Source organism: Pongo abelii, chromosome 8 (assembly GCF_028885655.2).
Source record: "Pongo abelii isolate AG06213 chromosome 8, NHGRI_mPonAbe1-v2.0_pri, whole genome shotgun sequence".
NCBI classification, from domain to species: domain Eukaryota; kingdom Metazoa; phylum Chordata; class Mammalia; order Primates; family Hominidae; genus Pongo; species Pongo abelii.
In genome coordinates this window covers 99,399,345-99,421,362 of record NC_071993.2, presented here as the reverse complement: position 1 = coordinate 99,421,362, position 22,018 = coordinate 99,399,345, and the positions used below count along the sequence as shown (strand labels likewise).

The 22,018-nt window shown below is 38.7% G+C and overlaps 1 protein-coding gene across 1 annotated transcript in view; it reads right to left on the bottom strand.

Moving 5' to 3' along the window:
* The window catches only part of KIF11 (kinesin family member 11), a 62,936-nt gene that overhangs the window by 13,444 nt on the left and 27,474 nt on the right, over positions 1 to 22,018 (bottom strand). The window contains exons 10-17 of the mRNA XM_002820977.6: positions 20,992 to 21,080; positions 13,159 to 13,246; positions 11,698 to 11,886; positions 9,667 to 9,874; positions 8,556 to 8,728; positions 4,419 to 4,544; positions 4,183 to 4,341; positions 1,824 to 1,930 (exon numbers count right to left, since the gene is read on the bottom strand). Of these exons, the coding sequence (XP_002821023.1) occupies positions 1,824 to 1,930; positions 4,183 to 4,341; positions 4,419 to 4,544; positions 8,556 to 8,728; positions 9,667 to 9,874; positions 11,698 to 11,886; positions 13,159 to 13,246; positions 20,992 to 21,080 (1,139 nt within the window). The remainder of the gene's footprint in view (positions 1 to 1,823; positions 1,931 to 4,182; positions 4,342 to 4,418; positions 4,545 to 8,555; positions 8,729 to 9,666; positions 9,875 to 11,697; positions 11,887 to 13,158; positions 13,247 to 20,991; positions 21,081 to 22,018) is intronic.

Here is a 22,018-nt window from a genome sequence, read left to right as displayed (position 1 = left end):
TGGTGAAAGGCATAAGCCTACAGATTCAAGAAGCTAAACAAAACCCAAATAGAATAAACTCAAAGAAATATAAGTAGACAAAATATAATCAAGTTTCTAAAGACAAAAAAGTTTTGAAAGCAGCTGTAGGGAGATTGCCTATAAGGGAACAATTACTTGAATGGCAGTGGATTTCTCATTTCATAGAGGCCAGAAGAAGAAAATGGAACAGCATATTTCAAATGCTGGAAAAAAATAATTGTCAACCCTGAATTCCACAGCCAGTGAAAATACCTTTCGGGAATGAAGGGGAAATCAAGACATTCTTGGACAAAGAAAAACAGAATTTATGTCCAGCAGACCCACCCTTAAAGACTACAAGAAGTTCTTCCCACCAAAGAAAGCCTGAAACTTTAGGAAGTTTAATTTAGGAATTAAATGGGGAAAAATAGGGTAAATATAGTATCTTTCTCCTCATGAGTATAGAATACTCAATAGGCAAAAAACTGAAACTTGACAAATCTCCTATGTTTTATAAAAATTTTTAAATGGATCATGAATATAAATGTTAAACCATAAAGTCATAAAATTCCTAAAAGAAAACATAGGTCTGACTGTAGTGTATGGTAAGTATGTGGAACTGGCAAGCAATGAGGCTACAAAGCAACATTAAACTCTAATACAGGTCGGGAGCAGTGACTCACACCTGCAATCCCAGCACTTTGGGAGGCCGAGGTGGGAGGATCAGTTGAGACCAGGAGTTCAAGATCAGCCTGGCCAACATGGTGAAACCCCATCTCTACTAAAAATACAAAAAACTAGCCACGCATGGTGGTATGTGCCTGTAATCCCAGCTACTCAGGAGGCTGAGGCAGGAGAATCGCTTGAACTCGGGAGGCGGAGGTTGCAGTGAGCCAAGATCACACCACTGCACTCGCGCCACTGTACTTCAGCCTGGGCTACAGAGCAGGCTGTTTGTTTTTGTCTGAAAAAACAAAACAGGGCCGGGCGCCGTGGCTCACGCCTATAATCCCAGCACTTTGGGAGGCCGAGGTGGGCGAATCACGAGGTCAGGAGATCGAGACCATCCTGGCTAACATGGTGAAACCCCGTCTCTACTAAAAATACAAAAAATTAGCCAAGCGTGGTGGCGGGCGTCTGTAGTCCCAGCTACTCGGGAGGCTGAGGCAGGAGAATGGCGTGAGCCCAGGAGGTGGAGCTTGCAGTGAGCTGAGATCGCTCCACTGCACTCCAGCCTGGGCGACAGAGCAAGACTCCGTCTCAAAAACAAAACCAAAACCAAAAACAAAACCCTAATACAGGAATCAGCAAACTTTTTCTTGAAACGCCAGATAGCAAATATTTTAGGCTATTGTTCAATGACTTGGATGCAATGACTCAACTTTGCCACTGCAGTGCAAAGGCAGCCAAAGACAACATGTAAACAGATGGGTATGACAGTGTCCAATGAAATTATTTGCAATAACAGGCATCCAGCCTGCTAGCCATAGTTTGCCAAAGCCTGCTCTAGTTAGTATATTTTTCATCAGTAATATAGGTTAGAAATTGTGAAATTACTTAGTGTGTTTTCTAAGATTGAGGAAATTCGAAAATATATTGTGGATAACAGCCAGGTTTTTCAGTGTCTTAAAAGAGAGCACAAATATGCAATGAAAAGACATTTATATGCATGTATATATACACATACACACATACATAATAAAATATTAATGAAAGAGAAATTTGAAAGTACACAGAGGAATTATTTGTACTATTTAAAGCTTTTTCTTCTTAAATAATTTCAGACTTACAGAAAAGTTTAAGAGAATTTAAAAATAGCTTACTGCTGTATATTTTCCTGGACACTACTAAGTGGTTTCTGTATATTTTCACACTTTTCCTCCAAAGCACAGAATCTGTCTGTCCAAAGATTGATTAACTGGCAAAGTTCCTGGAAGAAAGGTGTGGGAAGTGAAGAGACTTAAAATTATGACATTTGAACATTTTTTATGACTGATAACAAAACAAGAAGTATTGTCCATAGGTGAGAATTATATAAATTCTTGACAAGAGATCTTTTAACTTTACCTTTCTTCCAGAGGAAAGCAGTGGAAGTGATATTAAAATATAGGATTTTTTTTTTTTTTAGAGACAGGGTCGCACTCTGTTGTCCAAGCTATAGTGCAGTGGCACAATCAAGGCTCACTGCAGCTTCAACCTCCTGGGCTCAAGGGATCCTCCTTCCTCAGCCTCCAAGTAGTTGGGACTATGGGCATGAGCCACTATGCCTGGCTAATTTAAACAATTTTTTTTTGTAGAGACGTGATCTCACTATGTTGACCAGGCTGGTCTTGAACTCCTAGCCTCAAGTGATCACCCTGCCTCAGCCTCTCAAAGTGCTGAGATTACAGACATGAGCCATCACATCCAGCCAGGATTTTTTAAAAAGTAAATAATTAGCAAACTTTACTATTTTAGCTGTAAGTAACAAATTGCTTTCAGTGTACCTCAAAACTAATCAAACAACCCCATATATCACATTATGTTTAAGACCCACTTTGACAGATATATATAGTTGCTTTTTAACTGATAACACTACTAGAAGGGAAAATTAATGTGATATACTAACAGGTCAAGCAATCCAAAAATATTATCAATTACTGGAGCTAAAAAATGTTACAGAACCTAGTTGGATCATATTAACAAAATGTAAATAGTCTTATCTTTGCTCATATTTTACATCTTTGAAAACAAGCTCTTATAGGCATATAACATGCTACACTGCAAAATGAAGAAGCCATCCTAATGACCAAAGAAGAACTGAAAATGCATCCAACATTCTTATTCACTGTTCAGTCTGCCGGTTGGCCAGTATCTCTGAATAACACATCAGTTGACAATACATATCTAACATTCCGATTATGAATAAAGTCTGTCAGTATTTTTACTAGTCTCAAAGGTATTATTAGATTAATAATTTGAATGCTAATGCAGGTAGTATCATATTTATCTATATGTAAATGTGTTCAAAGTTTTACATAATTATTTCAGTAGTGCTCATTTCAAGTTCTGAAAAATCTAAGAAATAGCTCACATACTGAACTTGCTTCCTTAAAGCCAGGGAAGCCAAACCATTCATGCTAAGATACTTTTCAGATCAGATTTTTTTGTATTGCTTTTTTAAACAGCTGCCTAACAATTTTAAGCATTTCAAAACAGCAAATTTATAAAAAGGGGATCAGCCTTAGAATATACACCTAAAAAGTTCTCAACAGGTTTAAGGGAAATACCCTATGCAGATGTATGAGAAAATGCTGCAGTTTTAAGTTGCCAAGAAACACATAGAAGAGCCATTCAAACATGGATGCTTTTCAGGTAGTACAATCACTACCACTTTCTGTAAGATGATCTACATACTATTAGATGCTCACAGGGTCTCAGTTTCCTCATTAAAAATCTGACTAGTATTATAATTTATATCTATATTGATGGGAGGAATAAACACACAGTGAATTGCTCAATAAATGTTAACTATTATAAGAGTTCTGTCATATTATAATAAGCTCATTTAATAAAACTTTAGACAGTCATTATTAAAGTCTTAAGAATACCAGAAGCTGTTTTTCAGATATCTGATATTTACAGATTATGGTTTGAAGGCTTGGTTTTGGTTTAAAGCCTCATATAAGGAGGAACAGTTTACAGGGAAGATAAATCATGAATTACATTTATAATCAATAAGAATTAAAAATTGTATCAATTTACTATGTTTTAAAAGTCTATCAGTGAGACAGAAATAAGAGAAAGTAGGACTTGGTTTATGAAAGACAACTATCCATGCCATCCTAGAAAGAAACAACTTAGCAGGTTTTAATGTAGATACATGTTCACTTTAAATGTTATAACCATTCTTCTCTAAAGGTATGTTTTTCCAGATTCATCTTTCATCTTGATGTGAGAAAAGGACTGTTTTGTCATATTGTGGTTCTCCATGGGGTTCTAGATGTAGCAAAACTTCAAATATTAAGAGAAGTATTCTCAATTGTTCTACAATAATTACTGTTATAAGCAACAGTGGCTATGGTATTTTCAGGTTTCAGGTTTTACAGTATTCAGATTGTATAACATAGATTAATTATCAAGTCATATCAAATCCTCCTAAAACTCTCTTTCTGTACTCCCCAAGTCAGCTAAACAACATACCTGGGAATGGGTCTGCTTTATTGTCTTCAGGTCTTCAGTTAGGTTTCCACATTGCTTTTGTGACTCAACCAAGGAAGAAACGGTATTTTCTTGTAGTTCATGTAGATTGTTACACAGTATACTGAGAAAGCCATCTAGTTCCTTTTTTTGATCTTCTATCTTTGAAGAAACAAAAATGAGTTTCCTTCTTAAACAACACATCAATTTTGAGATATTAAGAACATAGCATTTGTTACCTTATCGGCCACTGTCAATGAAGTCTTGAAAATATGCTTTAGTTGACTATTGATTTTCAGTATAGACACCACAGCTGGGGACAAAATCGTTTCCAGTGAACTTAGAAGATCAGTCTTGAGTACATTCTGGTTTCAAAAATAAACAAATAGGTCTTTAAAAAGAATATTTCCACTTCCATAAACCTTTCTAAATGATATCTTAAATACTTTGGTAGCTAAACATTCACATTAAAATTTACATTTCCATTCTCCATTCTTTTTTTTTTTTTGAGACAGTCTCATTCTGTCGCCCAGGTTGGAGTACAGTGGCAAGATCTTGGCTCACTGCAACAACCTCTGCCTCCTGGGTTCAAGTGATTCTCCTGCCTCAGCCTCCCAAGTAGCTGGGATTACAGATGTGAGCTACCACACCCAGCTAATTTTTGTATTTTCAGTAGACATGGGGTTTTGCCATGTTGGCCAGGCTGGTCTCGAACTCCTGACTTCAGGTGATCCGCCCACCTTGGCCTCCCAAAGTGCTGAGATTACAGGCGTGAGCCACCGCACCCAGCCCCATTCTCCATTTTTTATAGTCTACATAGATAAATCAATACAGTAATACAATAATTTATTATATTACAATAAATATAATAATTTCTCTTTTTTCAAGCCCAGTGAAAACATAGAATTTCTTTTTTTCTTTTTTTGAGATAGAGTTTCACTCTTGTGGCCCAGGCTGGAGTGCAATGGCGTGATCTCGGCTCACTGCAACCTTCGCCTCCTGGGTTCAAGCGATTCTCCTGCCTCAGCCTCCCAAGTAGCTGGGATTACAGGCACCTGCTACCATGCCTAGCTAATGTTTGTATTTCAGTAAAGACAGGGTTTCACCATGTTGGCCAGGCTGGTCTCAAACTCCTGACCTCAAGTGATCTGCCCACCTTGGCCTCCCAAAGCGCTGAGATGAGCCACCGCACCCAGCCAGAACTGTTTCTTAATAGTTTAATGAAATAGAAGTCAGAAGAATTCAAAAGAGAGGAAAATGACAGTTAATAAGATTTCAGCACTCCAAAGAAAATAAATTTTAAAAAACCTATAGGTATATTTTAAGAAAATAAATTTCAAACAAGTTTAGGTTACCAGTCAAAAAGGCTGAGACCAAGTAGTCATCAAGATTAGCCCTTGGGCTGGAAGTATTTAACTTTGAAGATCTGAGATGACTTACATCCTAGTGTATCAGAAGAACTTGTGAAAGATGTTGTTCTTGTCAAGAAATAGGGAAAATTAAGAATGTAGTATAGATTGGAAATATTTATAAAAAGAAAAAAAATCCTGATCTAAGCTCCTTTTGGTAGGATAGGGCTGAGGAAGTATAACAGAAATACATTAGTAAATACCTATAGGCCTACTGACATTCTTTTGGAAAGAGCTAGCATACCAATTTCAACTAATTTTGTGAGAGCAACATGCCTCTTTTAATTCAAGCAAAAATTGTAACTTGGTAAGTAGAAATATATCAATTCAGGCATAGCTTATTTTATTGTGCTTCACCTTACTATGCGTCACAGATACCAAATTTTTACAAATTGAAGGTTTGTGGCAACCCTACCTTGAGCAAGTCTATCAGTGACTTTCTTCAAATATCATGTGCTCACTTTCTGTCTCTGCATCACATGTTGGTAACTACTGCAGTATTTCAAACTTTTTCATTATACACTGTGATCAATGATCTTTGATGTTACTATTGTAATTGTCTTGGGGTACCATAAACTGTACCCCTATAAGACAGCAAATGTAACTGATAAACGTTGTTTGTGTTCTGATTGTCCCACCAGGTGTGTGCTGGAATTACAGGTGTGAGCCACTGCGCCTGGTCAACATAACCTTTATATGCACTGGGAAAGCAAAAAATTCATGACTTGCTTTATTGTAATATTCACTTTATTGCAGTGGTCCGGAAGCATACCTGCAATATCTCTGAAATATGCCTGTATATATACAGACAACCATTTAATGAATGAATCAATATTTGAAAAGTTAGTTCTAGATCCCTGAGGAATCGCCACACTGACTTCCACAATGGTTGAACTAGTTTACAGTCCCATTACTGGGTATAAACCCAAAGGACTATAAATCATGCTGCTATAAAGACACATGCACACGTATGTTTATTGCGGCACTATTCACAATAGCAAAGACTTGGAACAAACCCAAATGTCCAACAATGATAGACTGGATTAAGAAAATGTGGCACATATACACCATGGAATACTATGCAGCCATAAAAAATGATGAGTTCATGTCCTTTGTAGGGACATGGATGAAATTGGAAATCATCATTCTCAGTAAACTATCGCAACGACAAAAAACCAAACACTGCATGTTCTCACTCACAGATGGGAATTGAACAATGAGAACACATGGACACAGGAAGGGGAACATCACACTCTGGGGACTGTTGTGGGGTGGGGGGAGGGCGGAGGGATAGCATTAGGAGATATACCTAATGCTAAATGGCAAGTTAATGGGTACAGCACACCAGCATGGCACATGTATACATATGTAACTAACCTGCACATTGTGCACATGTATCCTAAAACTTAAAGCATAATAATAATAAAAAAAAAAAAAAGAAAAATGAAGAAAAAAAAAAGAAAAGTTAGTACTGACAGGATATCTTTTAACTTTGTCAAATTTGGGTGATTGAGAAAACCTATCAAGTAATGTCATCTAAGCACTGAATTGAGGCAGAGGGTCAGCTAACATTTGTAGTATTTACTTGGAAATTGTTTAATAAATATTGTTAAACTGAAAAAGGGAGGCAAAGACTCTGCACAAAGAAAACAAATAAATTATATGGCTAAGAACTTCCTAGACCAACTATACAATTATAAAATAAAGACTATATATAAATCAAGTATGAAGGAGGTAATATTAAGTGCAATTAGATGTGTGACTTCCATAGAACTCTGGAGAAAAGATTTATAGTTATGGCCCAGAAGGGCATAGCCACATAGATCTAACCCTAAGAATTGATATGTGTTCCCAGAATTCTAAGATATTTTTCTTGCACCATTATTACTATCATTTATTACTGTAGTTTTAAAATTAACTACCCAATATCCCCTTCTGGTTGGTCCAGGACCCCTGGGGAAAGAGTGACTTGCCAATTTCTGGGCCAACTAACAAGTCCCTTGATATCATGTGGTGCTAAACTTGCCCTTTAGTCATTAGAAGCCTCACTAATAACTCCTACTCCTAATGTTACAAGACATGAGTGAAAAAGGTTTCAAAAGTTAGTTCCATACATTTGAAAATAACCTTTCTGGGAGAGAATAAACAGTGCAGAGGTCTGTCTTTAAAAATATAAACGTACTCTCGGCCGGGCACGGTGGCTCACGCCTGTAATCCCAGCACTCTGGGAGGCCAAGGTGGGTGGATTGCTTGAGGTTAGGAGTTCGAGACCAGCCTGACCAACATGGTAAAACCCCATCTCTACTAAAAAAAAATACAAAAATTAGCCAGATGTGGTGGCACATGCCTATAATCCCACCTACTCAGGAGGCTGAGGCAAGAGAATCGCTTGAACCCAGGAGGCAGAGGTTGCAGTGAGCCGAGAAAAGGAGAGGCTGAAAAAAATAAATAAAGAAAAATAAAGAAAAGGAGAGGCTGGCCAGGCAAGGTGGCTCACGCCTGTAATCCCAGCACTTTGGGAGGCCGAGGCAGGCAGATCACGAGGTCAGGAGATCGAGACCATCCTGGCTAACACGGTGAAACCCTGTCTCTACTAAAAATACAAAAAATTAGCTGGGTGTGGTGGCAAGCACCTGTAGTCCCAGCTACTCGGGAGGCTAAGGCAGGAGAATGGCATGAACCCAGTAGGTAGAGCTTGCGGTGAGCCGAGATCACGCCACTCCTGGGCATCACTGCACTCCTGGGCAACAGAGCAAGACTCCATCTCAAAACAAACAAACAAACAAAACAAAACAAAATATATGTACTCTCTCACAGAGCGTGTCTATGACTGTGTCTAGCAAAGCTCAAGATGGAAGAATAGCAGTTAACATTGTTTATAGACTTATCAAATGTAACCCTTTAAAATATTTTATCAAATATTTATCAAATGTAACCCTTCAAAAATATTTTAAAGGATGTACTAACAATCAATTCCTGTAGTACAGTTTTACTTTCTGCTGCTAATGATTGTTCTTTCAGTATCATATTAAAAATCTGAGAAACATGAGTAGACACATTTTCTGGAATAGATGTGAGAGATCCAAGTGCTACTGTAGTAATGTTATCTAATGCAGAGACACTGGAAGACAGCAGATTACCTATAACAAACAAACAAAAAACAGAAAGATGTAAACTTTGACATAAATATATTAAATACAGTTCAAACCATTTCAAAGAAGTTGGCAAAAGTATACCCTTGTTGTAGAATTTGTAATAACGAGCTTAAAAGAACTGGCTCACTACAAAGCAAGGAAATATTTAAATATACATTACAATTTTCTATAGTGCTCTGTAAACCCTTAACATATTTGTAAGTGTATCAGACCCATAACTATAATTCATATAGTACACAAAGAATTAGAATATTCTACAATTAATCTCTAACTAAAAATAATATACAGAATTACGGTAAGTTTACAGAAGAAAAGAAAAACTGGAAATCAATACCAAAATGTATAGTGCTTGGCTTAGTGAGACTAGAGTCTAGATGATTTTTTAAATTTTTATATTTCTGGATGTCCAAATTTTCCATGAGGATAGTATTTCACACTAAATAAACATACTTTTTTCTAAAGGGAGATAATAGTTAAAAACAATGAGACACAAACATATTCTGACAATATAGCAAACCATCAAGATACATATGCCCCTCCGCAAAACAAGTTGCAGAATGTTTACGCACAGAAAATTTCTAGAAAAAGGCCCAAGAAATTTAACAATAACACCTATGGTGAATGACCCAGGGTCAGAAGTCAGAGTCAGGGAAAAAGAGGACTTCTACTTCTAACATTTATATACTTAGTTACTTAATAAATGTAACATTTTATAGAAAACAGAAGGGAGGGTGGGGAGGGAAAAAGATTTGTTTTAATTCAAAGACAATAAAAGCATTAATCTTCAGCCTGAACAAATAGTTTGTGCATGGTAGAGAGTATTGGTGACACTGTCATCTATGTTTCACAAAATTAAATTATCAGTTTTGAAATCAACATCACACTTAACACATCAAGACTAGAACAGAACAGCCTGAACTTACCAAATAAGGTCTTATGTACTTCTAGCATGGCCTTTTGCTTTGAGCTGCCATCCTTAATTAATTCTTCCATATTATTAAACAGACTATTCAGGTTTTTGCCAAAAATATCCTGAGCTTCTGCATTGTGTTGGTCAACTGCCTTCTTACGATCCAGTTTGGAATGGAGACCAGATACATCTTTTGTAGTTTCTTCAACTGTGTTAAGCAGCTATATTTTTAAAAATAAGTGTTAGACAAAATGGATATGGCGAAAGGAATCTGAGGAAAGTATCTACGCAAGGATTTATCTTGATAAGAACTAGTAAATTTTCCAGCCTGGCCAACATGGTGAAACCCCGTCTCTACTAAAAATACAAAAATTAGCCGGGCGTGGTGGTACACACTTGTAGTTCCAGCTACTCAAGAGGCTGAGGCAGAAGAATTGTTTGAACCTGGGAGGTGGAGGTTGCAGTGAGCCAGAGATTGTGCCACTGCCACTCCAGCCCGGGTGACAGAGAGAGACTCTGTCTCAAAAAAAAAAAAAAAAAAAATAGTCAATTTAAACATTGTATCAGAAGAAATGCTTTAACTCATGCTAATTTATCCAGATGCCCAGTAATGTTTGTTTCCCTTCCTGTAGCCATCTACGCAAGCACGGAAAACTGATTTTGTCAGTTATTGCAATAATTATGCTTCCTCAGAAATTTTTTTCCTTCTATGTTCTACTATTTCCTCAAAAGTACACCTAATGGCCGGGCGTGGTGGCTTACACCTGTAATCCCAACACTTTGGGAGGCCTACGCAGGCAGATCACCTGAGGTCAGGAGTTTGAGACCAGCCTGGCCAACGTGGTGAAACCCCGTCTCTACTAAAAATACAAAATTAGCTGGGTGTGGTGGCAGGCGCTTGTAATCCCAGCTGCTTGGGAGGCTGAAGCAGGAGAATCGCTTGAACCCGGGAGGCAAAGGTTACAGTGAGCTGAGATGATGCCACTGCACTCCAGCCTTGACTACAAAGCAAGAGTCTGTCTCAAAAAAAAAAAGTACAACTAATAAAAAATTAAATACTTTCAACATCTTTCATCATCAGAACATACTAATTACTTTTTTTTTTTTTTTTTTTTTTTTGAGGCAGAGTCTTGCTCTGTTACCCAGGCTGGAGTGCAGTGGCATGATCTCGGCTCACTGCAACCTCTGCCTCCTGGGTTCAAGCAATTCTCTTGCCTCAGCCTCCCAAGTAGATGGGATTATAGGCATGTGCCACCACGCCTGGCTAATTTTTGTATTTTTTTTTTAAGTAGAGATGGGGTTTTACCATGTTGGTCAGGCTGATCTCGAACTCCTAACCTCAAGCAATCCACCCACCTCGGCCTCCCAAAGTGCTGGGATTACAGGCGTAAGCCATCACGCCTGGCCAGAACATACTAAATTCTTAATGACTAATTAGGTTCAATCATCCCCACAAAGAATAAGCATCACAGCATCACTATTCTAAATGTCTACAAAATATATTATAAAGTTATGTTCTATTTTCTTTTTTTTTTTTATTGAGACGGAGTTTCGCTCTTGTTGCCCAGTCTGGAGTGCAAAGGTGTGATTTCGGCTCACCGCAACCTCTGCCTCCCGGGTTCTAGCGATTCTTCCGCCTCAGCCTTCCCAAGTAGCTGGGATTACAGGCATGCGCCACCATGCCCAGCTAATTTTGTATTTTTAGTAGAGACGGGTTTCTCCATGTTGGTCAGGCTGGTCTCAAACACCTGACCTCAGGTCAATCCGCCCGCCTTGGCCTCCCAAAGTGCTGGGATTATAGGCGTGAGCCACCACGCCCGGCTAAGTTATGTTCTATTTTCAAAACTCCAGGAGCAGGAGTAGTTTTTTCATAAGTCGACATCTCCACTGAGAAAAATATGGATGAAATAGTAAAATAATGTTTTTTAAATGGACGGAAATACCATTTGGGGTGAATAAACAGAATATTTAATGCTTAAGCACAGAAAATATTTTCTACCCATTCTCTATTTAATATGAGTACAAATCAACACAAGGGACAAACCTTGCTGGCAGCATCATGAAGTTTCTCCTCAGTACTTTCCAAAGCTGATGTGATATATTCTTCTTTAACAAGTTGTAATTTAGTTTCTTGCAAATGTTTTTGAGTGGTTTCAAGTTCTTGTGTTTTATTTTGCAGGTCAGATTTACACTGGTCAAGCTCATTTTTATTATCCATAAACAACTCTGTAACCTAAATATAACACAGAATTTAAAAAACGCTGATCTGGCTGGTAGGATATCTGGCTAGTTCATAAGATTAGAAAAATGAAACAAATTATTTCCATGCAAAAGTTTTAACAAGTTACCCAGTAGGTTAACACAAATATGTCATCCTGTTTCTTTCTGTAATCTTACTCAACACTTTGAGATTAAATAATAGGTTTGGTGTAGTACTATTAATTCTTCAGTTTCCTTCAACATTGTCAATGGATTTGAATATAACAGTGTTAATGTGGCCCGGCAAGGTAGTTCATGCCTGTAACTCCAGCACTTTGGGAGGCCAAAGCAGGAGGATCACTTGAGCCCCAGAGTTTGAGACCAGCCTGGGCAACATAGCAAGACTGACTCCATCTCTACAAAAAAATAAAATAATTAGCCGGGCATGGTGGTACATGCCTGAAGTCCAGCTACTCAGGAGGCTGAGGCAGGAGAGTTGCTTGAGATCAGAAGTTTGAGGCTGCAGTAAGATATGATTATGCCACTGCACTGTAGCCTGGGCATCAGAGCAAGACCCTGTCTCTAAAAAATAATTAAAAATAAATAAATAAAGGTATTAATATGAGGGTGGCCCTGAAAGGTCAGGCCTCTTGCCTACCCTAGTTATATTACTTTTATTTAACATCCAGTCTCTCCCAATATCTGTATTCCTTTATCTGATAAACATGTTAACAAAAATGCTTCAGCATTCACTATTTTGTAGTTTTAATAACAAAATCAAACAATTCAGTTAATTTCTTGTAATGTTTTATTAATATAAGCTGTCAGCTTTTTTGATGTGATTAATGATAGCAAAAAATCATAATATAACTTACTTTCAGTATAAGGGTCAGCAAAATAAAATCTTAAAGAAGGAGCTGGGTGTGGTGGCTCACGCCTGTAATCCCAGCATTTTGGGAGGCCGAGATGGGTGGATCATGAGGTCAGGAGTTCAAGACCAGCCTGGCCAGCATGGTGAAACCCTGTCTCTACTAAAAATACAAAAAAAATTAGCTGGGCATGGTGGTGCACGCCTGTAACCCCAGCTACTCGGGAAGTTGAGGCAGGAGAATCGCTTGACCCCGGGAGGCAGAGATTACAGTGAGCTGAGATCACGCCATTGCACTCCAGCCTGGGTGACAGAGCGAGACTCCGTCTAAAAAAAAAAAAAAATCTTGAAGGAAAAAATATTAGGTCTTTCACATTCTAAAATTTTCTTTCAATATTTGCTTTTCACATAACAGTAAATATCATTTTAAATGCTTACCCTATTCAGCTCCTCCTCAACAGCACCAATTTTTTCCATCAATTCTACTATCTGTTCTTCTTGAACAGTTAATTTTCCACTCATGACTCTAAAATAAAGTTTAATATGAGTTTAACAGTTAATATTTTTTTCTAACTCCTACAAAATGTATTCTAACACAATTGTGACAGCTACACAAACTCATTTCCAACATTTATCACCATCACTTGATACCCAAGTGTCACTTGATACCTAAGTGTCAATAAGCAATAAATACAAATTACAAAGAACAAATTATATTCCTTGTCTTTGTTTTATAAATGAAATATTTTTCCCTTGCCCTCAATTCTGAAACTAAGAATCCCTACCTATGAGGGGAAAAGCATGTGTGTATCAAATTTGAGAAGCTAGAAAGCTAACAGAGGACTGACTATAACTCAAAGTAGAGAGAGAAGGGAATGCAACCTAAGTGTCTATAATCAGGGATATAGAATATAAATATGCCCCACAGAATGCTGGAAAAATGTGGGACTTGAAGGCATCAGGTATCTTAGAAGGAAGGGGTAAGATTAGGGGTTAAAAACTGAGACTTAAAGTATGTATACAGAGCAATTACACCCCCTGCTGCTGCAACACACACATACACCAGCACAAACACCACTCTCACCCCACCACATAACCCCCATGAGAACAAAGGATTACTCTCTAGAGCAGAGTTTCTCAGCCTCAGCACTAGTGGATCAAATAATTCTTCATTGTGGGGATGTCCTGTACATTTTAGGATGTTCAGTACCATCCAATTCATGACAGTAAAAAATGTCTCTGGACCCTGCCAAATGTCCTCTGGGGGACAAAACCACCCACCACCACCAGTCCCTCAACACCACTTCCGTTGAGAGCCACTAGTCTATAGGAATTGCAGCAGAATTTCCAGGTTCACTTTCAGTAGACACCATGGACTGTAGAAGGTTTAGGGACTAGAAATGAGCATTTAAGTGTAAATCTACATACTAAATGATGGAATCCTCAGCCCCCTATACCCACTCTAATCAAAAAATATCAGCAGCTAGAAAAATCTCCAAGCAAACTGGGCAAATCTTCTCAGGAAAGACTGAGGCCTTGTCCAAAAGAAAAAAAATCCAACAAAGAATGATATCTGATGGAAGCCCAGACTTAAGACTGAGATCACCACTTTTTCATCTATAGTGAACTTACAGGTCCATAATCCTCACCCATGTACAAAGCTTCTAATCCATCTTAATTGCCAGGCAAAAATCACTAGACATTTGAAGAAAATAAATACAAATGACAGATATCACAACAGGGAAAAAAAAGATCCCAAAGGACAGAAAAACATAAAAGAAAACTTTAATAACATTAATAATGTTTCTGAGATAAGGAATAGATCCATAAAATAAAAGGATGCTATATTTTTCAAAAGGAGGGACAGGGATGGCAGAAAAGAGTTTTTAGAAAAATTTGACAGCAGAAATGAAATTCAACAAAAATATTAGTAGATGAAGTCAAAGTCAAAAGAAGTCATAAAAAGTAAAACAGAGCAATGCTTTTCTCAAGCACAAAGCTCACAGGTCTTCCAAACCCACTTTAATGGGTCTCCGATTTCTTGAGTATTAGTAAGTTTCAGAAATGAATGCCTGTATTTGCTCATCTAACTCTTTGGTAACAACCAACAATTTTCTATTTCACATTATGCTTAAATGACAAAGATTCTTCCATGAATACAAATTCCCTTAACATATTAGCTAGAGATATTGCTGACTAAAGGAAAAGCTAGAAATGAGCTGTAAGAGAAGAGTTAATTCGAATAGTCTTTTGATTAAATATATTAGCTTTTTATTAGAAATGGATCTTCTACAGCCAGGCGCGGTGGCTCACGCCTGTAATCCCAGCACTTTGGGAGGCCGAGGCGGGAAGATCACGAAGTCAGCAGATCAGGACCATCCTGGCTAACATCCTGGTGAAACCCCATCTCTACTAAAAATACAAAAACAAAATTAGCAGGGCGTGGTGGCGGGCGCCTGTAGTCCCAGCTACTCAGGAGGCTGAGGCGAGAGAATGGTGTGAACCCAGGAGGCAGAGCTTGCAGTGAGCCAAGATCGCGCCACTGCACTCCAGCCTGGGTGACAGAGTGAGACTCCATCTCAAAAATAAAAATAAAAATAAAATAAAATAAAATAAAAATAAAAATAAATAGAAATACATCTTTTATGTAAAATGGGATTATTTGAAATGCTTTTTTATAGTGAATGCCAAGGGGTAATACAACATTGTTATTGTATGGATGAGATGATTTTGATATGGTTTTAAAATGTCTATTAAGCTTGGCTTAAATAAAGCATTATCCTGTTTTAAATGTTGGCTGTAGTCTTTGTGATTCTTCTCTGACTGACACTGTACTAATTCCAAAAGCTTTTTCAGACAAAACTATCTCAGATTATGCCTCATGTCTATTAGAGAACAAACACCTAGGTTTTTTACAAGGGTTTTTAGTTTTAGGTTTTACATTTAAGTTTTTAATCCATCTTGAGTTGATTTCTGTATATGGGCGTTAAGGAAGGGGTCCAGTTTCAATCTTCTGCATATGGATAGCCAGTTATCCCAGCACCATTTATTGAACAGGCAGTTTTAACCCCATTGCATATTCTGTCGAAGATCAGATGGCTGTAGGTGTGTGGCTTTATTTCTGGGCTCTCTATTCAGTTCCATTGGTCTATGTGTCTGTTTTTGTACCAGTACCATGATGTTTTGGTTACTGTAGCCCTGTAGTACAGTTTGAAGTCAGGTAATGCAATGCCTCCAGCTTTGTTCTTTTTGCCTAGGACTGCTTTGGCTATTCGGGCTCTTTTCCAGTTCCATGTGAATTTTACAATAGTTTCTTCTGTGAAGAATGTCATTGGTAGTTTGAGAGAAACAGCATTTAATCTGTAAATGGCTTTGGGTGGTATGGCCATTTTAACAATATTGATTCTTCTTATCCATGAGCATGGAAAGTTTTTCCATTTGTTAGTGTCAAGTCTGATTTCTTTCAGCAGTGTTTTATAATTCTTACCATAGAGATCTTTCACCTCTGGTTAGTTGTATTCCTAGGTATTTTACTGTTTTTGTGGCTATTGTGAAGGGAATTGCATTCTTGTTTGGCACTCGGACATTATTGGTATATAGGAATGCTACTGATTTTTGTACAATGATTGTGTATCTAGAAACTCTGCTTAAATTGTTTATCAGATCTAGGAGCTTATGGACAGAGACTATGGGATTGTCTAAGCATAAAATCATATAGGCCCAGCTGGGCACAGTAGCTAACACCTGTAATCCCAGCAGTTTGGGAGGCGGAGGTGGGCAGATCACTTGAGGTCAGGAATTCAAGACCAGCCTGGCTGACATGGTGAAACCCCATCTCTACTAAAAATACAAAAATTAGCCGGGTGTGGTGGCAGGTGCCTGTAATCCCAGCTACTTAGAAGGCTGAGGCAGGAGAATTGCTTGAATGCAGGAGGCAGAGGATGCAGTGAGCCAAGATCACGCCACTGCACTCCAGCCTGGGCAAGAGAGTGAGATTCGTCTCAAAAAAAAAACTAGTATAGGCCCTGACAAAGATTTCATGATGAAGATGCTAACAGCAATTGCAACAAACCAGAAATTAACAAATGGGAGGTAATTAAAGAGCTTCTGCATAACAAAAGAAACTATCGCAGGGCGTGGTGGCTCACGCCTGTAATCCCAGCACTTTAGAAGGCTGAAGTGGGTGGATCACCTGAAGTCAGGAGTGTGAGACCAGCCTGGCCAACATGGTGAAACCCCATCTCTACTAAAAATACAAAAATTAGCCGGGCATGGTGGCAGGCACCTGCAATCCCAGCTACTTCGGAGGCTGAGGCAGGAGAATCGCTTGAATCCAGGAGGTGGAGGTTGAAGTGAGCGGAGATCACGCCACACTGCACTCCAGCCTGGGCAACAGTGAAACTGTCTCAAAAAAAAAAAAAAAAAAAAAGTGGGCAAATGACGTGGACATTTTTCAAAAGAAGATATACATGTGGCTAAGAAGCATATGAAAATATGTTTAACACCATTAATTGTTAGAGAAATGCAAATCAAAACCACAATGAGAAACCATCTCACCAGTCAGAATGGCTATTATTAAAAAGTCAAAAAATAACACATGGTGGTAAAGTTGTGGAGAAAAGGGAACGCCTATACACTGCTAATGAAAATTAGTTCAGCCATTATGGAAAGTAGTTTGGCAATTTCTCAAAGAACTTAAAACAGACATACTGGCAGGGCATGGTGGCTCATACCTGTAATCCAGCACTTTGGGAGGCCAAGGTGAGCAGATCACTTGAGGTTAGGAGTTCGAGACCAGCCTGGCTAACATGGTGAAACCCCGCCTCTACTAAAAATACAAAAATTAGCCAGGTGCAGTGGCGGGTGCCTATAATCCCAGCTACTTGGGAGGCGGAGGCAGGAGAATTGCTTGAACCTAGGGGGCAGAGTTTGCAGTGAGCCGAGATTGTGCCACTGCAGTCCACCCTGGACAACAGAGCAAGACTCCATCTCAAAAAAAAAAAAAAAAAACACAGAGAAATATTATTCGAGCCAGCAATCCCATTACTGGGTATATACCCAAAGGAATATAAATTGTTCTACCATAAAGACACATGCACACATATGTTCATCATAGCACTATTCACAGCAGCAAAGATGTGGAATCAACCTAGCTATCCATCCACAGTAGACTGGATAAAGAAAATGTGGTACATATACACCATGGAATACTACACAGGCATAAAAAAGAGCAAGATGGCTGGGTGCAGTGGCACATGCCTGTAATCCCAGTACTCCAGGAGACAGAGGTGAGTTGATCACTTGAGGCCAGGAATTCAAGACCAGCCTGGCCAACACGGTGCATGGTGAAACCCCATCTCTACTTAAAAAAAAAAAAAAAAATTCGCTGGGCATGGTGGCAGGTGCCTGTAATCCCAGCTACTCGGGCAGCTGGGGTAGGAGAATCACTTGAACCTGGGAGGCAGAGGTTGCAGTGAGCCAAGATCACACCACTACACTCCAGCCTGGGTGACAGAGCAAGACTGTCTAGGGAAAAAAAAAAAAAAAAAAAAAGAACGAGATCATGTCCTTTGCAGCAACATGGATGGAGCTGGATGCCATTGTCCTAAACAAACTAACATAGGAACAGAAAACCAAACACCAAATGTTCTCACTTATAAGTAGGAGCTAAACCCTGAGTACACATGGACATGAAGAAGGGAACAATAGTCACCTGGGCCTCTTTGAGGGTGGAGGGTAAGAGGAGAGTAAGGATTGAAATGCTATCCATCAGGTTCTATGGTTATTATCTGGGTGACAAAATAATATATACACCAACTCCTGTTACATGCAATCTATCTGTAAAACAAACCTGCACATGTACTCCTGAAACTAAAATAAAAGTTAAAAAAAAAGAGAGCAAAAACCATATTTTCAATCATGGGACTAAACAAATGAAAACCAAAGTTACTTCTTAAGTTCAAAAATAAAATCAGAAAGATGAAAGCTGCCAATAATCGATATCATTTCTAAAGATTACAGGCCAGGATTGAGTGCCTCACCAATTATTTTTTACTTCCAAAGTATCAAAAAAAGGACACCTCGTTTAGTGATGGTAAACTGTTAACTAACCCACAATCTTACATTGTTCTGATTCTAGGGCATCTTACACATTCATGGAATACATTATGACAGTTGGAAATAACACAGAAAAAACTTAAGTTTATTAAATGATTTATATACTATTAGAGTGTTAACATCTACAAAAAAGTTCAGTAAAAGATTACACTAAAATGCTTCTGGTTATTATTAATTACGTCTAATATCTTTTATCACTATTAACTTTTAAAAAATGCTCTGTGAAAGTCTTGCTTCCTAATATCTTCAGGATAAACACAATCAGGAATTTTCAAGTTATAGTCCTTTGCATCCCACTTACCTTCTTCCCCTTGTTTTCTCTGTTATTATTGTTGTTTTATATAATAGGCCTCAATAAAAGCTTTCCTTTGAACAAATTACTCCAGGGCTTTAAAAAGTGAACAGATTAGTGGTTGCCAGGGGTTAGGAATCATGGAGAAGATGAGGTGAGTGTGACTATAGTGAATCAGCAAGAGAGATCCTTGTGATGATAGGATAAGTTCTGTATCTTGATTGCAGTGGTGGTTACACAAATCTATACAAGTGACAAAATGGCATAGAACTATATACACATGTTGATATGGTCTGGCTCTCTGTCCCCACCGAAATCTCATGTTGAATTATAATCCCCACATGTTGGAGGAGGGGCCTGGTGGGAGATAAGTGAATGATAAAGATGGATTTCCCCCTTGCTGTTCTCACAAGATCTGGTTGTCTAAAAGTGTGCAGTGCTTTCCTCTTCACTTTCTCTCTCCTGCCGCCATATGAAGACGTGCTTGCTTCTCCTTAGCTCTTCTACCAGGATTGTAAGTTTCCTGAGGCCTCCCCAGCCATGACTCCTGTACAGCCTATGGAACTGTGAGCCAATTAAACCTCTTTTCTTTATAAATTACCCAGTCTCAGGTGGTTCTCTATAGTAGTATAAGAACAAACTAATATACATATTGTATCAAGGTCAACTTCCCAGCTTTGATATTGTACTATAATTATTTTTTATTTATTTTATTATTTTTTTCTTTTTTTTTTTTTTTTTTTTTGGAGATGAAGTCTCGCTCTTGTTCCCCAGGCTGAGTGCAATGCTGCTATCTGAGCTCACTGCAACCTCTGCCTCCCAGGTTCAAGCGATTCTCCTGCCTCAGCCTCCTGAGTAGCTGGGATTACAGGCACCTGCAACCATGCCTGGCTAATTTTAGTATTTTTAGTAGAGACGGGGTTTCACCATGTTGACCAGGCTGGTCTTGAACTCCTGACCTCAGGTGATCTGCCTGCCTCAGCTTCCCAAAGTGCTTACCCAAAGGGTGAGCCATGGCACCCAGTCTATTTTTTATTTATTTATTTTTTTTATTTTTTTTGAGACAGAGTTTCATTCTCGTTGCCCAGGCTGGAGTGCAATGGTGCGATCTCGGCTCACCACAACCTCCGCCTCCCAGGTTCAAGCAATTCTACTGCCTCAGCCTCTGGAGTAGCTATGATTACAGGCATGTACCACCACACCCGGCTAATTTTGTGTTTTTAGTAGTGATTGGGTTTCTCCATGTTGGTCAGACTAATCTCAAACTCCCAACCTCAGGTGATCCGCCTGCCTTGGCCTCCCAAAGTGCTGGGATTCACAGGTGTGAGCCACCACACCCAGCCTTGTACTATAATTATACAAGAGATAACCGCTGAGGAAGACTGGGTGAAGAATACATGAAAGCTCTCTTGTATTCTTCTTGAAATGTCATGTGAATTAATGATTTAAAAATTAAAAGTTAGTAAAAGATTTTATAAAAAGTGTTTGATAGCTACTTGTTAATGTCAAAACAAAATAGAAGCCTAGGCAGCATGGTGAAACCCTGTCTCTATAAAAAATGCAAAAATTAGCAGGGTGTGGTGGCTCATGCCTATAATCTCAGCTACTTGGGAGGCTGAGGCAGGAGGATCGCTTGAGCCCAGGAGATTGAGGACGTAGTGAGCCAAGATTGTGCCACTGCACTCCAGTCTGGGTGACAGTGCGAGACCCCGTCTCAAAAGAAAACACACACACACACAAAATGAAGTATTTATCGGTACTGGATATAAAGATTTTACTTACTGCTACATAAGTTTTACTTCAAATAGCCTGTTATCAGAAATGCTTATTCTTGGAAATTAACTCCATAGCCAAGGGCTTACCTAAAATTTTCTTCAGAAATGTACACTCCATTTTTCTCACGGGCTGCAGCAAGATCTCGTTTTAAACGCTCTATCTCCTCCGTATACTCCTACACAAGAGGAATACGTAGGTGTCAGTTTAGTACTTTTTTCATTCAGTTTGGGAAGGATATGCATCAAATACAATGTAAAGTTAGTTTTTTTATGTCTTTTAAAACTTAAAGAAGTATGATAAAAAGTTATAACCATACTTTTTAATCAATATTAATTTGTTTAGAAATAAAGTCTTTCAAAGCTCCTTTTTAAATGCACTCATTCTAAAAATATGGACTTCCCAAGAATAACCGCAACCTCCAATACCCAGGTTGGTAGCAGTATTTCACACTAAAATGAACCAGGATTCCTTATAAAAGCATTTGATTCCAGGACTGAGGCAGGAAATATTCAAGATGAACACAGAACATCTTGACAAATAAGACAAGGAAATAAGCTAAGCAAAGCCTACTAGGTTAATCAAAAGGACTCAATAAGCCACTTGAAGATGTAACCCCTTAATATAGTTTGGCTCTGTGTCCCCACCCAAATCTCATCTTGTAGCTCCCATAATTCCCACTCATTGTGGGAGGGACCCGGTGGAAGATGACTGAATCATAGGGGTGGATCTTTCCCATGCTGTTCTCATGACAGGGAATGGGTCTCACGAGATCTGATGGTTTTAAAAACAGGAGTTTCTCCGCACAAGCTCTCTCTCTTTGCCTGCTGCCACCCACTTAAGATGTGACTTGCTCGTCCTTGCCTTCTGCCATGATTATGAGGCCTCCCCGGCCATGTGGAACTGTAAGTCCAATAAACCTCTTTCTTTTGTAAATTGCCCAGTCTCGGGTATGTCTTTATCAGCAGCATGAAAACAGACTAATATACCCCTGGCCAAAGATGAGCCAATCTGAGCATCAGTGAGGAGAACAACTACAATGGGTTAACACAAATAGTTTAAATCTATGAGTTTATAAGGACACTAAGAAACCTAGGAAACCAACTCATTATTCTC